The 15989-nt window shown below is 63.4% G+C and overlaps 2 protein-coding genes across 4 annotated transcripts; one reads left to right on the plus strand and one right to left on the minus strand.

The window, feature by feature from the left end:
* The first annotated feature begins 562 nt into the window (after window positions 1–562).
* TFIP11 (tuftelin interacting protein 11) lies at window positions 563–9442 on the plus strand. 2 transcript variants are annotated; one of them, XM_060192568.1, is made up of 14 exons: window positions 563–665; window positions 1511–1558; window positions 1595–1764; window positions 3548–3701; window positions 3841–3997; window positions 4682–4809; window positions 5170–5322; window positions 6072–6599; window positions 6687–6775; window positions 6936–7104; window positions 7428–7671; window positions 7776–7918; window positions 8275–8440; window positions 8973–9440. In XM_060192568.1, the coding sequence occupies exons 2-14, from the start codon at window positions 1520–1522 to the stop codon at window positions 9326–9328; spliced, it is 2496 nt and encodes an 831-aa protein (XP_060048551.1). In that variant the 5' UTR covers window positions 563–665; window positions 1511–1519; the 3' UTR covers window positions 9329–9440. The 2 variants fall into 2 exon arrangements, with proteins under 2 accessions (XP_060048551.1, XP_060048550.1); XM_060192567.1 differs by lacking the exon at window positions 563–665 and having other exon boundaries at window positions 1511–1764; window positions 8973–9442.
* SRRD (SRR1 domain containing) lies at window positions 9332–15955 on the minus strand. 2 transcript variants are annotated; one of them, XM_060192605.1, is made up of 7 exons: window positions 15780–15955; window positions 12524–12564; window positions 11808–11992; window positions 11612–11710; window positions 10772–10863; window positions 9936–9981; window positions 9332–9691 (listed from the first exon to the last, which is right to left on the minus strand). In XM_060192605.1, exons 1-7 carry the CDS (start codon window positions 15938–15940, stop codon window positions 9473–9475), a joined length of 843 nt encoding a protein of 280 aa, XP_060048588.1. In that variant the 5' UTR covers window positions 15941–15955; the 3' UTR covers window positions 9332–9472. The 2 variants fall into 2 exon arrangements, with proteins under 2 accessions (XP_060048588.1, XP_060048587.1); XM_060192604.1 differs by having other exon boundaries at window positions 10709–10863.
* Between the last annotated feature and the right edge of the window lie 34 nt (window positions 15956–15989).

Raw genomic sequence — 15989 nt, forward strand, 5'->3', positions numbered from 1 at the left:
CACGGAGATCTTCGCCCACCCTGTCCAACGCTTGACGTCTCGTCACCCAATCTGGTCCCCTACGCCTACACTGAACTTCTCTGTTCCAGTCTCTTGGAAACAGAGCTGGCAGTCAGCTGAGGTAAAGAACAAACACCTCATCACAGACCCCTGCGAGCGTCAACCCGGCTTTGACCTAGCACGTTATGATTGGGCCCTCCTCAATCGCTATGGAACAGGCCATGGCCGGTGCGCCGCTATGTTCCATCACTGGGGAGCCAGAGACGACCCGAACTGCCCCTGCAGCTCCAGACAGACTGTCAACGACTGCCACCTCCCCAGATTCAAAGGAGGTCTGGAAACTTGACATCAGGCTCAACCTGACGCTGTGGACTGGCTACGGAAGAAGGGCAAACGCAGGTGGGGAGCCGGGACTCGAACCCGCTCTCCGCTTCCCCGGCGTCTCACGCTTCCGGCTCAGGGCGGGAACCCGCCTCCCCGGGTCGCCCGGGCTACCGGCGCGCAGCTTCCGGTGCGGGTCTCGTCACTTCCGGTGTGGGTCGCGTCACGTCCGGTGCGGGTTGCGTCACTTCCGACGCGCCGAGCCCGTGGCGCCGGCTTCCGGCCGGTGGAATTAGGTGCTCGGCCGGCCGGTGGGCGGCTCCGCTTCGCGGGATCCGAGGCAGGTGAGCGGGGCCGCGCGCCGGGCCGGGGCGGGGTTAGTGCGCGGACGCGGGTTCGAGCCCCCGGTCCCCCCTCCTGCAGGGGGGAAGCTGCCCGAGTGGCGTGCGGACCGCCGGCGTCCGTCTGTCTGCGGTGAGCGGGGCAGGCGCGGCGCGGCCTGGGTTCCCGCTCCGCCCCGACCGCGTCCCCCCTGCACCCCCGGTCCCCCCGCCGTGGCGGCTCTCGGCGGCTCCGGGTGGGGGTGCAGGCCCCGGGCGCGGTGCTTTAGGGAGGCTCCGAAGTCGCGCAGCGAGGACGTCAGTAACAACAACGATGATAGTGACAGTGTGACAAGGAAGGGCAGCAGAAGAGGGGGCGCATGCAAGACGATCTCTCTTAAAATATTGACTCCCTTTGGTTGCCCTTGTTGTTGTAGTTATTATTGTTACTGGCAGCGTCGTTGTTGGCTAGGACCGAGAGACATGGAGAGAGGAGGGGAAGACAGAGAGGGGGGGAGGGAGGGAGAGAGACAGACAGACAGACAGACAGACACCTGCAGACCTGCTTCACCGCCTGGGAAGCGACGCCCCTGCCGGTGGGGATGAAAATTATTCTTAAATGGTCACGCCCCTTCCTTGAGTCTCAGCTACAGGTATCCCGCGGCCCCCCGCCCCCCATCTTGGTGGGTGGGACAGAGAGACTTGGAGAAAAGGGGGGAGAGGAGAGGGGCCTGTGGGCGCCGCCTTCCCAGCTCTGCGCGTGGGACAGAGGAGACCGTCCGGGCACCGTCCCTACCACCCCAGGAAGGACGCCGGGGGCCGGGGGCCTCCTGACCCGCTCGTCTCCGACGGCCTCTCCTCCCCTCCAGCCAGGCGCCATGTCGCTGTCCCACCTGTACCGGGACGGGGAAGGACACGTGGACGACGAGGACGTCGACGAGGACGTCGACGAGGACGTCGACGACGACGACGAGCGGGAGAGCTTCGAGATCACCGACTGGGACCTCCAGAATGAGTTCAACCCCAACAGGCAGCGCCACCGGCAGACCAAGGAGGAGGCCACGTACGGGGTGTGGGCAGAGCGCGACTCGGACGAAGAGAGGCCCAGCTTCGGGGGCAAACGGTGCGTGGGTGGGGGGGGGGGCCGCGGTGGGGCGGCGGGCACAGGGAGGAGGCCTGCTCCTCCGCCCGGTGCCCGCGCCCGCCGTCGTCACCGGCACCGTCATGGTCATGGTGGGGAGTGAGGTCCCCGCTCGCCTCTGGCGCCTTGACGTGGGGAGGCTGTGCGGGGCTCGCTCGCTCGGGCTTCTCCCCGCGGCCCTTCTCTTGTCCCTGGGGGGCACTGCTGGCTCAGTGCATGTGGGGGGGGGGGGGGCTGCTGAGCCGAGGTCTCAGAGGAAGCCCAGGATCGTGCCACCGTGTGTCATTGCCAATTTGATTTTTTTAATATTTACTCCCTTTTGCTCTATTGTTGTATTGTTATTGTTGTCGTCGTTGTTGGATAGGACAGAGAAATGGAGAGAGGAGGGGAAGACAGAGAGGGGGAGAGAAAGACAGACACCTGCAGACCTGCTTCACCGCCCGGGAAGCGACTCCCCTGCAGGTGGGGAGCCGGGGGCTCGAACCGGGATCCTTACGCCGGTCCCTGTGCTTTGCGCCACCTGCGCTTCACCCGCTGCGCCACCGCCCGGCTCCCCTCAGCTTGGTGATTTTACAAACATCTCTCCATTTCGCAAGACTTTTAGGACTTTCTACTGGAATTTTGATTTTCTGTGTGCTCTCTAAGTATTTATCAAGAGGGACAGGAGGAGAGAGAGAAAGAAGCAGACATCACCTTGGTTGGTGCGTGTGCTGCCGGGGACTGGCCAGTGCTGCATCACTACCGTCTCCCAGACCGCTGCTCGCTCATGAAGAGAGTTTTGTGGGTTTGTATAAAAGGGAACTGAGGTACCCACGTTGCAAACGTGGTCCCGGAGGCAGTCGGGTGAAATCAGTATTTCCGGCTCATGTAAGTCCCATAGCTTCTTTTTAAGAGTCAGCAGGAAAATCCCGTATTTTTCTGTTTCTCTGTGCGAAGCGCGTTGCCCTCTCCACCAAGCTGGCAGTTTACTTTCCTGTCCGGAAGGCTGTGTCCATCGACCTTCTCCAGGACTTTTGACGTTGTCAGTTCACATCACATCCAGTCTTATTTATTGCTACGTTTTTTCTTTTGCCTCCAGGGTTATTGCTGGGCCTTGGTGTCTGCACTGCGAATCCACTGCTCCTAGAGGCCATTTTTCCCTTTTCTTATGCTTGTTGTTTATCATCATTATTATTGCTGTCATTGTTGTTGGATAGGACAGAGAGAAATGGAGAGAGGAGTGGTCCAGGAGGTGGCACAGTGGATAAAGCATCGGATTCTCAAGTATGAGGTCCTGAGTTCAATCCCCGGCAGCACGTGTACCAGAGTGAGGTCCTTCTCTCCTATCTTTCTCATGAATAAATAAAATCTTTAAAAAAAAAAAAAGAAATGGAGAGAGGAGGGGAAGACAGAGAGGAGGAGAGAAAGAGAGACACCCGCAGACCTGCTTCACCGCCTGTGAAGCGACTCCCCTGCAGGTGGCGAGCCGGTGGCTCGAACCGGGATCCTTACGCTGCTCCTTGCACCTTGTGGCACGTGCACTACCACCCAGCCCCCTGCTTTATCATTTTTACCTGTTGGGATTCCGTTTGTTTTTGGAGCTTGAGTTGGGATCTGAAACAATTGCTTTTTCATGTGAGCGAGTCTTGAAAATGTAAGTCATGCGTTGGGTCGGACTTTGAAGGCGGAGGCCCCGGAGCCTTGCCCACCTGCCCACGGGGGTCCCCGGCCACTGGTGGCGGCGGCGGTGTCTTAACCCCGCCGTGGGTGTCCTGCTTGCCTGTAGGGCCCGCGACTACTCGGCCCCCGTCAGCTTCATCAGCGCCGGGCTCAAGAAAGGGGCGGCCGAGGAGGCGGAGCTGGAGGACTCGGAGGATGAAGAGAAGCCGGTGAAGCAGGACGACTTCCCCAAGGACTTCGGACCCAAGAAGCTCAAAACGGTAGCGGTCGCGTCTCCATGTAGGCCTCCCCTCCCGCCTGCTCTCAGGCTGCCGGGCCCTTTGTGTCTGCAGCCGAACTGGCTTCCGGTTCTCCTTGTTCCACTTCCGTCACCCGGACTCAGATTCTGCTTCTCTGCAGGGCGGCAACTTTAAACCCAGCCAGAGAAGCTTCGCGGGCGGAGCCAAGTCCTTCGTGGACTTCGGCAGCTGGGAGAGACACACCAAAGGGATCGGGCAGAAGCTGCTGCAGAAGATGGGCTACGTCCCGGGACGGGGCCTCGGCAAGAATGCGCAAGGTGGGGCCGTGTGCGCCGCCGGCCTGGCTCTGGGGTGGGGCAGCCCCGGGGGAGAAGCCGCGCCGCATCTGTCCGCAGCTGCTGGCTTAGTTCCCGCTTTGTCCAGCCCTTTGGCCTGGCCTGGCCGCGCCGCCCTGCAGGCTGTACCCTCAGCTGTGTGCAGTTCTGTGTGACCCAGAGTCCACTCCCCAGTGAGCGTATCACCGAGGCCAGGCTGTGTGGAATCTGCCCTCGGGGACGGGTCTGCGGTGGGATGTCAGCAGGAGGGATTGGGGTGTCTACACAGAAATGAGGTTCCCTTTGCAAGCGCTTCTGTGAGAGACGCTAGAGGGAGGCGGGAAGTACTAGGGGAGCTGTCATAAGGTGCATGCTGGCTGAGTGACAGTGCTGCCCAGGTGGGAGCCCCCCCCCCTCCCCCGGCCGAGAGTGGACGAGATTCCTGGAGTTCTGGTTGCAAGGGAGCTGCTCTCCCACATCCAGTTGGACTGAGTCTGGGGGGAAGCCTTCGCTCAGGACGGGAGTGACCCCCGCCGCTGCTCTGTGACAAGGGGACGCTGGGAGCGCGCTGTCACAGCCGGCAGTGCTCCAAGGGCAGACGGGGCGTGTGCAGGGCGGGGTGGGCTCAGTGGCCGGTGCCCGAGCTGCAGCCGAGGCCTCTGACCGCCGGCCGCTCTGCCCTGCCAGGCATCATCAACCCCATCGAAGCCAAGCAGAGGAAGGGCAAAGGCGCCGTGGGGGCGTACGGCTCGGAGCGCACCCCGCAGTCCCTGCAGGACTTCCCCGTGGTGGACTCGGAGGACGAGGCCGAGGAGGTGAGCTCCAGGGCGGCGTGGGGGCAGCGCCGTGGGCACCGGGTGTCTGCCTGGGCGTCTTCAGATCCCGGCCCCGAGTGCCAGGGATGGTGTTGGAGGTGGGCGGCAGCCAGCGGCCCTCGTCAGGAGGGGAGACAGGAGGCCTTCAGTTGGCACCCAGAGGAGAGGGCACTGCCCGCTCGCCACGGCAGGAGGGCTCCGAGCTTGAAGGGACAGCACCCACAGGCCTGGAGGCGCCCAGGCAGACGCTCTAGTCCCCCTGACCCGACCCGACCCGCTGGGACGCGTGGCATCAGAACCCCCCGGTGCCGAGTCCCGTGGGGCCCCCGCCGGCCGTGACACCTGCTTCCCTCCGGCCAGGAGTTCCAGAAGGAGCTGAGCCAGTGGAGGAAGGACCCCAGCGGGAGCAAGAAGAAGCCCAAGTACTCATACAAGACGGTGGAGGAGCTGAAGGCCCGGGGCAGAGTCAGCAAGAAGCTCAGCGTCCCGCAGAAGGAGCTCTCGCAGGTCAAGGTGCGGCCTGGCCCCGGAGCACGCCCGCACTGGGCACTGGCCCTTCCTGGGGCCCCCCCAGGCCCCCAGTAGTGCGCTGCCACTCACTGATGTACACAGGCAGTGGTGGGGGCTTCAAGCCCCGTGCCAGGCGGGTCTCGGGGCACAGAGGTGGGTCCCTCTGCGGAGACACACGACCCCCGTTCCCAGAACAGTGGGCGTCACTGAGTTAGGCTAGGGCTCGGCCTTGGTGCTGGCACGACAAACCCACTGCTCCCAGCGACCACAGTCTCCCCGGCTTTGATGGGGTGGAGAGAGATTGGAGGAGCAGGGAGGAGAGACACCTGCACACCTGCCTCGGCATTCTTGAAGCTGCCCCTGCCGGTGGGGAGGGACTTGAACCCAGGTCCACGGGCGCTCCTCGGCATGGGGCAGTGGGGGCCTGAACCCGGCTCCTGGGGCGTGGTGCTGTGTGTACGCCGCCGGGTGCACCGCCCCCGGCCTCCCTGAGGAAGCTGCCAGCCTCTGCGCTGCACTGCGGAGCTCCCTGTGCAGGGGGCAGGCTGCCGTCTGTCTGTGGCTGCTTGGTGTACGGTGGTGGGGGAGAGAGAGAGAGAGCCGTCTCCTGGTCTGCAGCAGAGTTTCACACGTTTGCATGAGCAGCCTGCTCAGCTGCAGGATTGTCAGAAGTGTGAAACAAGAATCATCACTTCACACGAGGCCGAGCGCCCACCACGTCCGTCTGTCCGTCCGCCCCCCCCCCCCCCCAGGTCATCGACATGACGGGCCGCGAGCAGAAGGTGTACTACAGCTACAGCCAGATGAGCCACAAGCACAGCGTCCCGGACGACGGGCTGCCCACGGCCACCACGCAGCAGGGCGCGGCCGGCAAGGAGACCAGGGCCCCGGGCTTCGCGCTGCCCGAGCTGGAGCACAACCTGCAGCTGCTCATCGACCTGACGGAGCAGGAGATCCTGCAGAGCGACCGGCGGCTGCAGTACGAGCGCGACCTGGTGGTGAACCTGTCCCACGAGCTGGACAAGGTGGCCGAGGTGCTGGCGCGGGAGGAGCGGGCCATCGCCAACCTCGGCGGCGTCCTGGAGCTGGTGGGGGAGTGCGAGCGGCGCCTGCAGCCGCACTGCGGCGACCCCCTCACGCTGGACGAGTGCGCCCGCGTCTTCGAGACCCTGCGGGACAAGTACTACGAGGAGTACCGTGCGGCAGACCGCGGGGACCTGGCCGTGGCCGTGGTCTACCCGCTCGTGAAGGAGCACTTCAAGGACTGGGACCCCCTGCGGGTGAGTCCCCCGCGGGGCAGCCGGGCTGGGGTGGGTGCGTGCGGGAGGGGCACCCCCGTCCTGAGCCCCCCGCCCCACCCCCCGCAGGACTGCACCTTCGGCACTGACGTCATCTCCAGGTGGAAGGGCCTCCTGTCACACGGCGGGCAGGACCTCGCGTCCGATGCCTTCCACAGGTACCGGCCAGCCGCGCCCGGGGCCACAGGTCCCTCCCACCGCTGGCACCACGGCTGAGGCGATGGGGCAGCTGGTGGGGCTGGGCGGGGCTGGGCTGGGGGCCGGGTTGGGCACTGGGCGCCACCCTCCATGCCGCAGCTGCCTGCCCACCACCCGCAGGCTCATCTGGGAGGTGTGGATGCCCCTCGTCAGGAACATCGGTGCCCAGTGGCAGCCCCGGAACTGCGAGCCCATGGTGGACTTCCTGGACAGCTGGGCGCACATCATCCCCGCGTGGGTCCTGGACAACATCCTGGACCAGCTCGTCTTCCCCAAGCTGCAGAAGGAGGTGGGCCGGCCACCTTCAGCTCCCGCATCCGTCCCCTCAGGGCTCGGGCACCCCACGCTGTGCTCTGCTGTGAGCTCCGCCTCTGCCCGGCAGCCCACCGCGCACCCCTCCTTCAGTGTCTGTCCTGGCGCTCAGCACCTGGCCCGGGCGTCCCCGTGGGCACCACGGGAGCCTCCACCGCACCCCCCCCAAGTTCCTGGCGGTCTTGGCACCCGTAGCGTGTGTGCCGCAGAGGGAGGGACTTGTGCAGGCTGGGGGCCTGGACCGGGGAGGGCCCTGAGCACCTGCCCACCGGGACCCAGACCCCCGTCCCGCCCCGGCAGGTGGAGAACTGGAACCCGCTGACGGACACGGTGCCCATCCACTCCTGGATACACCCCTGGCTGCCCCTCATGCGGGCGCGCCTGGAGCCGCTGTACTCGCCTATCCGCAACAAGCTGGCCAGCGCCCTGCAGAAGTGGCACCCCAGCGACGCCTCGGCCAAGCTTATCCTGCAGCCCTGGAAGGACGTCTTCTCCCCCGGCTCCTGGGAAGCCTTCATGGTCAAGAACATCGTGCCCAAGCTGGGTAAGGGGGGCGCGGCCCTGGGGCCCGAGGGGCCTGTCCTGTCAAGGCCGGTGGGGAGGGCTTGGGGAGGGCGCGGGTTCTGGCCTCAGCTGGGTCTCCTGCAGGCATGTGCCTGGGGGAGCTGGTCATCAACCCACACCAGCAGCACATGGACGCCTTCTACTGGGCCGTCGCCTGGGAGGGGATGGTCTCCACATCCAGCCTGGTGGGGCTGCTCGACAAGCATTTCTTCCCCAAGTGGCTGCAGGTAGGCCGGGCCCCGCCGCTCTGCTGGTGCCGATCCCACCCCCACCCCCGCTCTGCTGGTGCCGATCCCACCCCCACCCCCGAATCCTGCCCAGGGACCATGAGGCCGCTCAGCTCAGCCCTTGTCCTCCTTTAATTGCCACCAGGGTGTCACTGGGGCTCAGTATTTGCACACTGACTCCACAGATGCCACTGTTCCCTTTTTATTTGAGAGGACAGAGAGGCGGGGGCTCGAACCCGGTCCTCACGCACGGAGACATGTGCAGCCCCTTCAGCCGCCCTCACTCCACTCTTGACTGCTCGGAACCCAGCATCCTGGCAGCCCCCCACACTCCTCGCTCATCGTCTGTCCGGCAGGTGCTGTGCTCCTGGCTGAGTAACAGCCCCAACTACGAGGAGGTCACCAAGTGGTACCTGGGCTGGAAGTCCATGTTCTCCGACCAGGTGCTGGCACACCCCTCGGTCAAGGACAAGTTCAACGAGGCGCTCGACATCATGAACAGGGCCGTGTCCTCCAACGTCGGTGAGTGGGGACCCCCTTCGTGTCACATGTCTGAACGAGGGAGCAGAGCCCTCGGGTCACCCTCCTCACTAGGCCGCCTTACAGTAAGTAGCCTCCTGACTGAGGTGGGGGGGGTCCCTGGTGGGGCCTGGCTGAAGCTGGGGGGTCACTGGGCTCCCCTGGGCAGGCTCTGTAACCGTGGTGCTGCCGTCTCTCCGGTGTGGGGCGCGCGGCACTCAGCGACTCAGGCCCAGTGGAGACGGTGTCCTCGTCGTGACCAGAGTGGAGCAGGCTGCTCCGGCTCTGTGGTCACAGCTGTGCCATGTCCAGGGCCACAGCAGCCCAGTGCTCTCCAGCCCTTCAGGGGCCACCCGCTGCCCCCTCGGCCCCTCCTTCAGTGTTCACAGTGCAGCTCCCCCAATGTGGGCACGTGCAGACCCTTCTGAGTCAGCTCAGACAGGCTGGGGCAGCCCCTCCCGCGAGCACTAGTGGTCTCCGGACCACCTGCTCCGGCCGCCCGCCCACCGGCAATGACCCCCGCCCCTCCCCCCAGGAGCCTACATGCAGCCGGGGGCGCGGGAGAACATCGCCTACCTCACACACACGGAGCGCAGGAAGGACTTCCAGTACGAGGCCATGCAGGAGCGGCGTGAGGCCGAGAACATGGCGCAGCGGGGCATCGGCGTGGCCGCCAGCTCGGTGCCCATGAGCTTCAAGGACCTGATCGAGGCCAAGGCGGAGGAGCACAACATCGTGTTCATGCCCGTCATCGGCAAGCGCCATGAGGGCAAGCAGCTGTACACCTTCGGCCGCATCGCCATCTACATCGACCGCGGCGTGGTCTTCGTACAGGGTGAGAAGACCTGGGTGCCCACCTCGCTGCAGAGCCTCATTGACATGGCCAAGTAGGAAGGCCCCGGGTGCCCGGCCACGTTTGCTTCGCCGCCCCGCGCAAGTCCCAGTCGTCTGGAGGCGGCTTCCCGTCGAGTCCCCAAAACGCGCGGGGCTCCGGGATCAGTCCAGGCGGGCAGCTGCAGCCCGGCCGGCACCGCGTCACGGGGTCGAGGGAGCCGCTTCGGGTCCCCGGGCCTCGTTCCTGATGATCTCCAGGTCCTCGCAGTCCCGGTAGTCCGGCTCCTCCCGGGACATCCAGACGGCGGTGGGGAGTCCACGCAGCTTCGCCAGCGGGAACCAGTGGACGGATGTGTCGTTGAATACGTCCTCGTACCGCGGGGTCTGAGGCAGCGCCAGCTCCTCCGTGGCGTCCAGCACCTGGGCAGGAGAGTTCGGGAGTGACACGGAAGCTTCGAAGGGGTCCCCTGCCCCGTCTCCCTCCTCCCCCACAGCTCTGGCCGGTGGAGCGGGGGCTGAACCCAGGCCCCACGCGCGTCGTGCTGTCTGTCCTTGTCCTGTCCAGTTTCCCTTTCTATAAAAATAGAGGAGACCGTTTCTCATGCCCTGTCTGACTGGTTGGAGGCCTGGGGTGTAGTGGGCCTGCTGGGTATGGAGAGTTTACCTTTGCGACATAGGGATAATGGTTCCGCAGGATCCTGGTCAGTAACCTGGGGGGGGACAAACGCACCGAGATTAGGATGTCTGAGAATAGTAGTATTGTTCTTGTTTCCCCCAGAGTACTGTTCACCTCTGGCTGATGGTGCTGGGGACTGAATCATGGAGCCCAGAGCCTAAGGCCTTTTACAGAACCTTATGCTGTCACCCCAGCCCTCTAGAATGGTTTGAATCGAATTAAGACATGAAAGTTGGTGTGTGCGTGTGTGGGGGAAGCTTCACAAGCAGTGAAGCCAGTCTGCAGGTGTCTCCCTCTCCCTCCCCTCTCAAATTCTCTGTCCTGCCAATAATAAAAAGGCAAGAGGGTTTATCGTAGCAAGATTTTTTTTTAAAAAATTGTTTAAAAGGTATTTTTATTACTGGACAGAGACAGAAATTGAGAGGAGGAGGAGATAGAAAGGAAGACAGACACCTGCAGCCCTGCCTCACCGCTCTTGAAGCATTTCCCCTGCAGGTGGGGACCAGGGGCTTGAACCTGGGTCCTTGTGCCCTGTGATGTGAGCATTTAACCAGGTGCGCCGCCACGGGATAGAGTAAGTCAAGTTTCTGGCGGAGAGTGAGCGGCCCAGTCACTCTCCTTAAGGGAGGAGCAAGGAGCCCACGTGGCGGCACCAGGAGGGCAGAAAGAGGCAGCTGGTGACAGACACCTCGTGAGGTGCCGCACAGCAGGCCAGGGTGGGCGTGCCGCCCCTCCCTCCCCCCCCCCCGCCCCGCACCCACCTCTCCTCGAGTCCCCGGAAGCTGTTCCCGACGACGACCAGGCTGGACAGGGCGCCCGCCGACCAGTTCCTCCACAGCAGGTTGTTGTACAGGGCCGTCCCGCAGTGCGGCATGTAGAACACGGTGGGCTCCAGCCACACGCCCCGCTTGCCTTCCTGCAGCGGAGTACGGGGCGGCACTTCACACACGGCTCCGCACAGGCCGGTGTGACTGCGCGTGCGATCAGGTCGGCGTGTCGACCTCCCACTTGGAGTGCAGCGTGCGTGTCAGCATGGCACAGGATGCGAGCTGACCAGGGCCAGGGTGGAGGGGCAAAGGAGAACATCTGCTTCCTGCCGCGAGCTCAATGACTTGGCAGCGTGCATATAAAAAGGCATGAGATGGGGGCCGGGCGGCAGCCAGGTTGAGCGCAAGGAGGGATCTGTGGAAGGATCCCGGTTCGAGCCCCCGGCTCCCCACCTGCAGCGGGGGGGGGTCGCTTCACAGGCGGTGAAGCAGGTCTGCAGGTGTCTATCTTTCTCTCCCCGTCTTCCCCTCCTCTCTCCATTTCTCTCTGTCCTGTCCAACAACGATGACAGCAATAACAACAACTGCAACAATAAAACAACAAGGGCAACAAAAGGGGGAAAAAGCCTCCAGGAGCAGTGTATTTGTGGTGAGCCAGAGCCCGAAAAATAACTCTGGAGGCAAAAAAAAAAAAACAAACTAGAAGGTGGGGGGGGGGGGCGAAAGTATAAAAGGACCAGGACTGGAAGCCAGTTGCCCGTGCGGTCAGGACCATGAGGGTGAACTCAAGTTCACTGACATCAGCCCCCAGCCCGAAGCACACCCCCCGCCCCCAGCGCTCTGGACTAAGAAGGGGTGTCCCGGCTCCCTGCCCAGCCCGCCCCGCTGGGCCCGTACCTCGTTCTCATTGAGAACGTTCACGCCGAGGGCCTGGAGCACCGCGACCTCACGCGGGCTGAACACAGGGTCGTACACCCAGCAGCGGTGCCTGGGGACCTGCGGGGGGGGGGGGGGGGAGAGGAGCCGCCTCAGCCCAAACCCCCCCCAACGCAGGAGGCTGGGGGCAGGGCAGGGAGACCACGGAGAAGCCCACCTGAAACTTCTCCAGGAAGAGCAGCAGGAAGGCCAGCTGGCTCCTGGCCACCGCGCAGGAGGCGAAGCTTCCGATGCCGTAGCTCACGCACTGCAGGCTGCAGAGTTCTCCGGGCGCTTCCGGAAGATTCCCCGTGGCGGCTTCCGCTTGCTCCCGACGCTTCCCGAGACATTCCTGGAGGGTTTCTGAGACAGCCGGGCCGCCCGATCTGGTCAGAGGGCCCGGCCCCGGACGCGGATACCTGGCCGTGCCACCGCGCCCCTTAACGCCGCCCCGGCTCCCTGCACCCACCCACGGGGCACCCACAGCCGAACGTCTCCGGCGGAAAAGGAGCTACTTCCAGCAGAGGCCCGAGTGTGAAGCCGATCGGACAGAACCTGGGGCCCGAGTGCTCAGAGGGCTGCTCTCCGGCGGTGCGGGGGACTGAACCTGGCACTCTGGAGACTCAGGCATATGACGGTCTCTGCAGAACCGCCGTGCTCTCTACCCGCACCCCCACTTTTCCTTACAGCAGACAGACATCTCGGCTGTCAGAGCCCCACGACCGGAACGGAAGCCGAGCCTGCTGGCTCTGCTCGGGGAGGGCCGGTCCCCTCGTCTCTCCTCACGCACACCGGCACCAGAGCCGAGCAGCCGCACGGCCCCGCAACATGCTGACAGCACATCAGATCCGCGGAGTCGCCTCCTACCCTCAGCCCAGGCCTGGCGACACTCACTCTGTGCAGAGCTCCAGAAATCAGAGAGAAGCAGGTCCTTCCTGTCGAGGGGGAAAGAGGGGAAGAAAAAAAAAAAAAGCATAAATCATCTCTCAGTGACCCACATCCCGACCGTGAGCTGAACTGCCAGCAGGGAGACGCCAGGCTCAGCCTCGTAGGACAGGAGGACGGGTCTGGGTCTGTCCTGGTTCCTTGGTCCGCAGAAGAGAAGCTGCAGAGACAACTGGGAGCCTGTCTCCTCGTCTGGGAAATGGGAATGAGCGGAGTGCCTGTCGTGAGGGATTGCTGGGCGACGGCGAAAAGATGTCAGATGTGACATCGAAAACCGTCACAAACGGGAAGTCGGATTTATAGGTTTGGAGTGCGGGTCAAGCTTGCCGGCAAATCAAGATCAGACAGACTGCTGTCGGTTCTAAGTGATCCTCAGTCAGGCCCAACAGGACGGCAGAAATCGGCTGCGCGTACTCAGCAGATTACGAGAGGAAGGAAGAACACCATCCTGTTTGCAGATGGGTGAAAAAGAAAGCAGCCAGAAATAAAGTCAACCAGGGAGGCCTTTTTTTTTTTTCTCCTCCCCACAGAAAGAGAACAATCAGGAGTCGGGCGGTGGCGCAAAGCACAAGGACCGGCATAAGGATCCCGGTTTGAGCCCCCGGCTCCCCACCTGCAGGGGAGTCGCTTCACAGCTCTCTCTCTCTCTCTCTCTCCCAGCTCTCTCTCTCTCTCCCAGCTCTCTCTCTCTCCCAGCTCTCTCTCTCCCAGCTCTCTCTCTCTCCCAGCTCTCTCTCTCTCCCAGCTCTCTCTCTCTCCCAGCTCTCTCTCTCTCTCCCAGCTCTCTCTCTCCCAGCTCTCTCTCTCTCCCAGCTCTCTCTCTCTCCCAGCTCTCTCTCTCTCCCAGCTCTCTCTCTCCCAGCTCTCTCTCTCTCCCAGCTCTCTCTCTCCCAGCTCTCTCTCTCTCCCCCAGCTCTCTCTCTCCCTGCTCTCTCTCTCTCTCCCAGCTCTCTCTCTCCCAGCTCTCTCTCTCCCCCAGCTCTCTCTCTCCCAGCTCTCTCTCTCTCTCCCAGCTCTCTCTCTCTCCCCCAGCTCTCTCTCTCCCAGCTCTCTCTCTCTCTCCCAGCTCTCTCTCTCTCCCCCAGCTCTCTCCCAGCTCTCTCTCTCCCAGCTCTCTCTCTCTCCCCCAGCTCTCTCTCTCCCAGCTCTCTCTCTCCCAGCTCTCTCTCTCTCCCCCAGCTCTCTCTCCCCCAGCTCTCTCTCTCCCAGCTCTCTCTCTCTCTCCCAGCTCTCTCTCTCTCCCAGCTCTCTCTCTCTCCCTCTCTCCCCCAGCTCTCTCTCTCCCAGCTCTCTCTCTCTCTCCCAGCTCTCTCTCTCTCCCAGCTCTCTCTCTCTCCCCCAGCTCTCTCCCAGCTCTCTCTCTCCCAGCTCTCTCTCTCTCCCCCAGCTCTCTCTCTCCCAGCTCTCTCTCTCTCCCCCAGCTCTCTCTCCCCCAGCTCTCTCTCTCCCAGCTCTCTCTCTCTCCCAGCTCTCTCTCTCCCCCAGCTCTCTCTCTCCCAGCTCTCTCTCTCTCCCAGCTCTCTCTCTCTCCCAGCTCTCTCTCTCTCCCAGCTCTCTCTCTCTCCCAGCTCTCTCTCTCTCCCAGCTCTCTCTCTCCCCCAGCTCTCTCTCTCCCAGCTCTCTCTCTCTCCCAGCTCTCTCTCTCCCCCAGCTCTCTCTCTCTCCCAGCTCTCTCTCTCCCCCAGCTCTCTCTCTCCCAGCTCTCTCTCTCTCCCAGCTCTCTCTCTCTCCCAGCTCTCTCTCTCTCCCAGCTCTCTCTCTCTCCCAGCTCTCTCTCTCTCCCAGCTCTCTCTCTCCCAGCTCTCTCTCTCTCCCAGCTCTCTCTCTCTCCCAGCTCTCTCTCTCTCCCAGCTCTCTCTCTCTCCCAGCTCTCTCTCTCTCCCAGCTCTCTCTCTCCCAGCTCTCTCTCTCCCAGCTCTCTCTCTCTCCCAGCTCTCTCTCTCCCCCAGCTCTCTCTCCCCCAGCTCTCTCTCTCTCTCCCAGCTCTCTCTCTCCCAGCTCTCTCTCTCCCCCAGCTCTCTCTCCCCCAGCTCTCTCTCTCTCTCCCAGCTCTCTCTCTCCCAGCTCTCTCTCTCTCCCCCAGCTCTCTCTCTCCCAGCTCTCTCTCTCTCCCAGCTCTCTCTCTCTCCCAGCTCTCTCTCTCTCTCTCCCAGCTCTCTCTCTCTCTCTCCCTCTCTCTCCCAGCTCTCTCTCTCTCTCCCAGCTCTCTCTCTTTCTCTCCCAGCTCTCTCTCTCTCTCCCAGCTCTCTCTCTTTCTCTCCCAGCTCTCTCTCTCTCTCTCCCAGCTCTCTCTCTCTCTCTCCCTCTCTCTCCCAGCTCTCTCTCTCTCTCCCAGCTCTCTCTCTTTCTCTCCCAGCTCTCTCTCTCTCCCAGCTCTCTCTCTCTCCCAGCTCTCTCTCTCCCCCAGCTCTCTCTCTCCCAGCTCTCTCTCTCTCCCAGCTCTCTCTCTCCCCCAGCTCTCTCTCTCTCCCAGCTCTCTCTCTCCCCCAGCTCTCTCTCTCCCAGCTCTCTCTCTCTCCCAGCTCTCTCTCTCCCCCAGCTCTCTCTCCCCCAGCTCTCTCTCTCTCTCCCAGCTCTCTCTCTCTCCCAGCTCTCTCTCTCTCCCAGCTCTCTCTCTCCCCCAGCTCTCTCTCTCCAGCTCTCTCTCTCTCCCAGCTCTCTCTCTCCCAGCTCTCTCTCTCCCAGCTCTCTCTCTCTCCCAGCTCTCTCTCTCTCCCAGCTCTCTCTCTCTCCCAGCTCTCTCTCTCTCCCAGCTCTCTCTCTCCCCCAGCTCTCTCTCCCAGCTCTCTCTCTCTCCCAGCTCTCTCTCTCCCCCAGCTCTCTCTCCCCCAGCTCTCTCTCTCTCTCCCAGCTCTCTCTCTCTCCCAGCTCTCTCTCTCCCCCAGCTCTCTCTCCCCCAGCTCTCTCTCTCTCCCCCAGCTCTCTCTCTCCCAGCTCTCTCTCTCTCCCCCAGCTCTCTCTCTCCCAGCTCTCTCTCTCTCCCAGCTCTCTCTCTCTCCCAGCTCTCTCTCTCTCTCTCCCAGCTCTCTCTCTCTCTCTCCCTCTCTCTCCCAGCTCTCTCTCTCTCTCCCAGCTCTCTCTCTTTCTCTCCCAGCTCTCCCTCTCCCTCCCTCTCTCTATCTCTCTCGGCTGACCGAACTCCTCCAAAGGGTCGCGACCGACTGACAGGTGCGGACGCCGAGGCCCCAGGCCCCGCCGCACTCACTCGGCTTCCCGGATGCGACGGAGGACGGACTCGACGTCGCCCTCCAGATCCGCCTCGGGCTCCCGGGTCGCAGCCGCCGCCTCCAGCCGCGCCCGCCGCCGCCCGGCGCCCCTTCTCCGGGAGGGCGCGCTCCGCCACGACCCCAGCTCCGCCGCCGCCATGGCTCCTGACGTCACCGGCGTGCGCGCCACGTCATCACCGCGCGGCGGG

This window comes from Erinaceus europaeus, chromosome 6 (genome assembly GCF_950295315.1).
Source record: "Erinaceus europaeus chromosome 6, mEriEur2.1, whole genome shotgun sequence".
Classification (NCBI taxonomy): Eukaryota; Metazoa; Chordata; class Mammalia; order Eulipotyphla; family Erinaceidae; genus Erinaceus; species Erinaceus europaeus.

Coding starts and splice junctions, on each gene's coding strand:
- SRRD (XM_060192604.1), bottom strand. CDS start 15,940: ATGGCGGCGGCGGAGCTGGGGTCGTGGCGGAGCGCGCCCTCCCGGAGA. Junction 9,982..10,708: donor TTCCGGGGACTCGAGGAGAG/GTGGGTGCGGGG, acceptor GTCCCCCCCCAG/GTTACTGACCAGGATCCTGC. Junction 9,692..9,935: donor ATTATCCCTATGTCGCAAAG/GTAAACTCTCCA, acceptor TCTCCTGCCCAG/GTGCTGGACGCCACGGAGGA.
- TFIP11 (XM_060192567.1), top strand. CDS start 1,520: ATGTCGCTGTCCCACCTGTACCGGGACGGGGAAGGACACGTGGACGAC. Junction 7,672..7,775: donor GAACATCGTGCCCAAGCTGG/GTAAGGGGGGCG, acceptor GGTCTCCTGCAG/GCATGTGCCTGGGGGAGCTG. Junction 8,441..8,972: donor GGCCGTGTCCTCCAACGTCG/GTGAGTGGGGAC, acceptor CCCTCCCCCCAG/GAGCCTACATGCAGCCGGGG.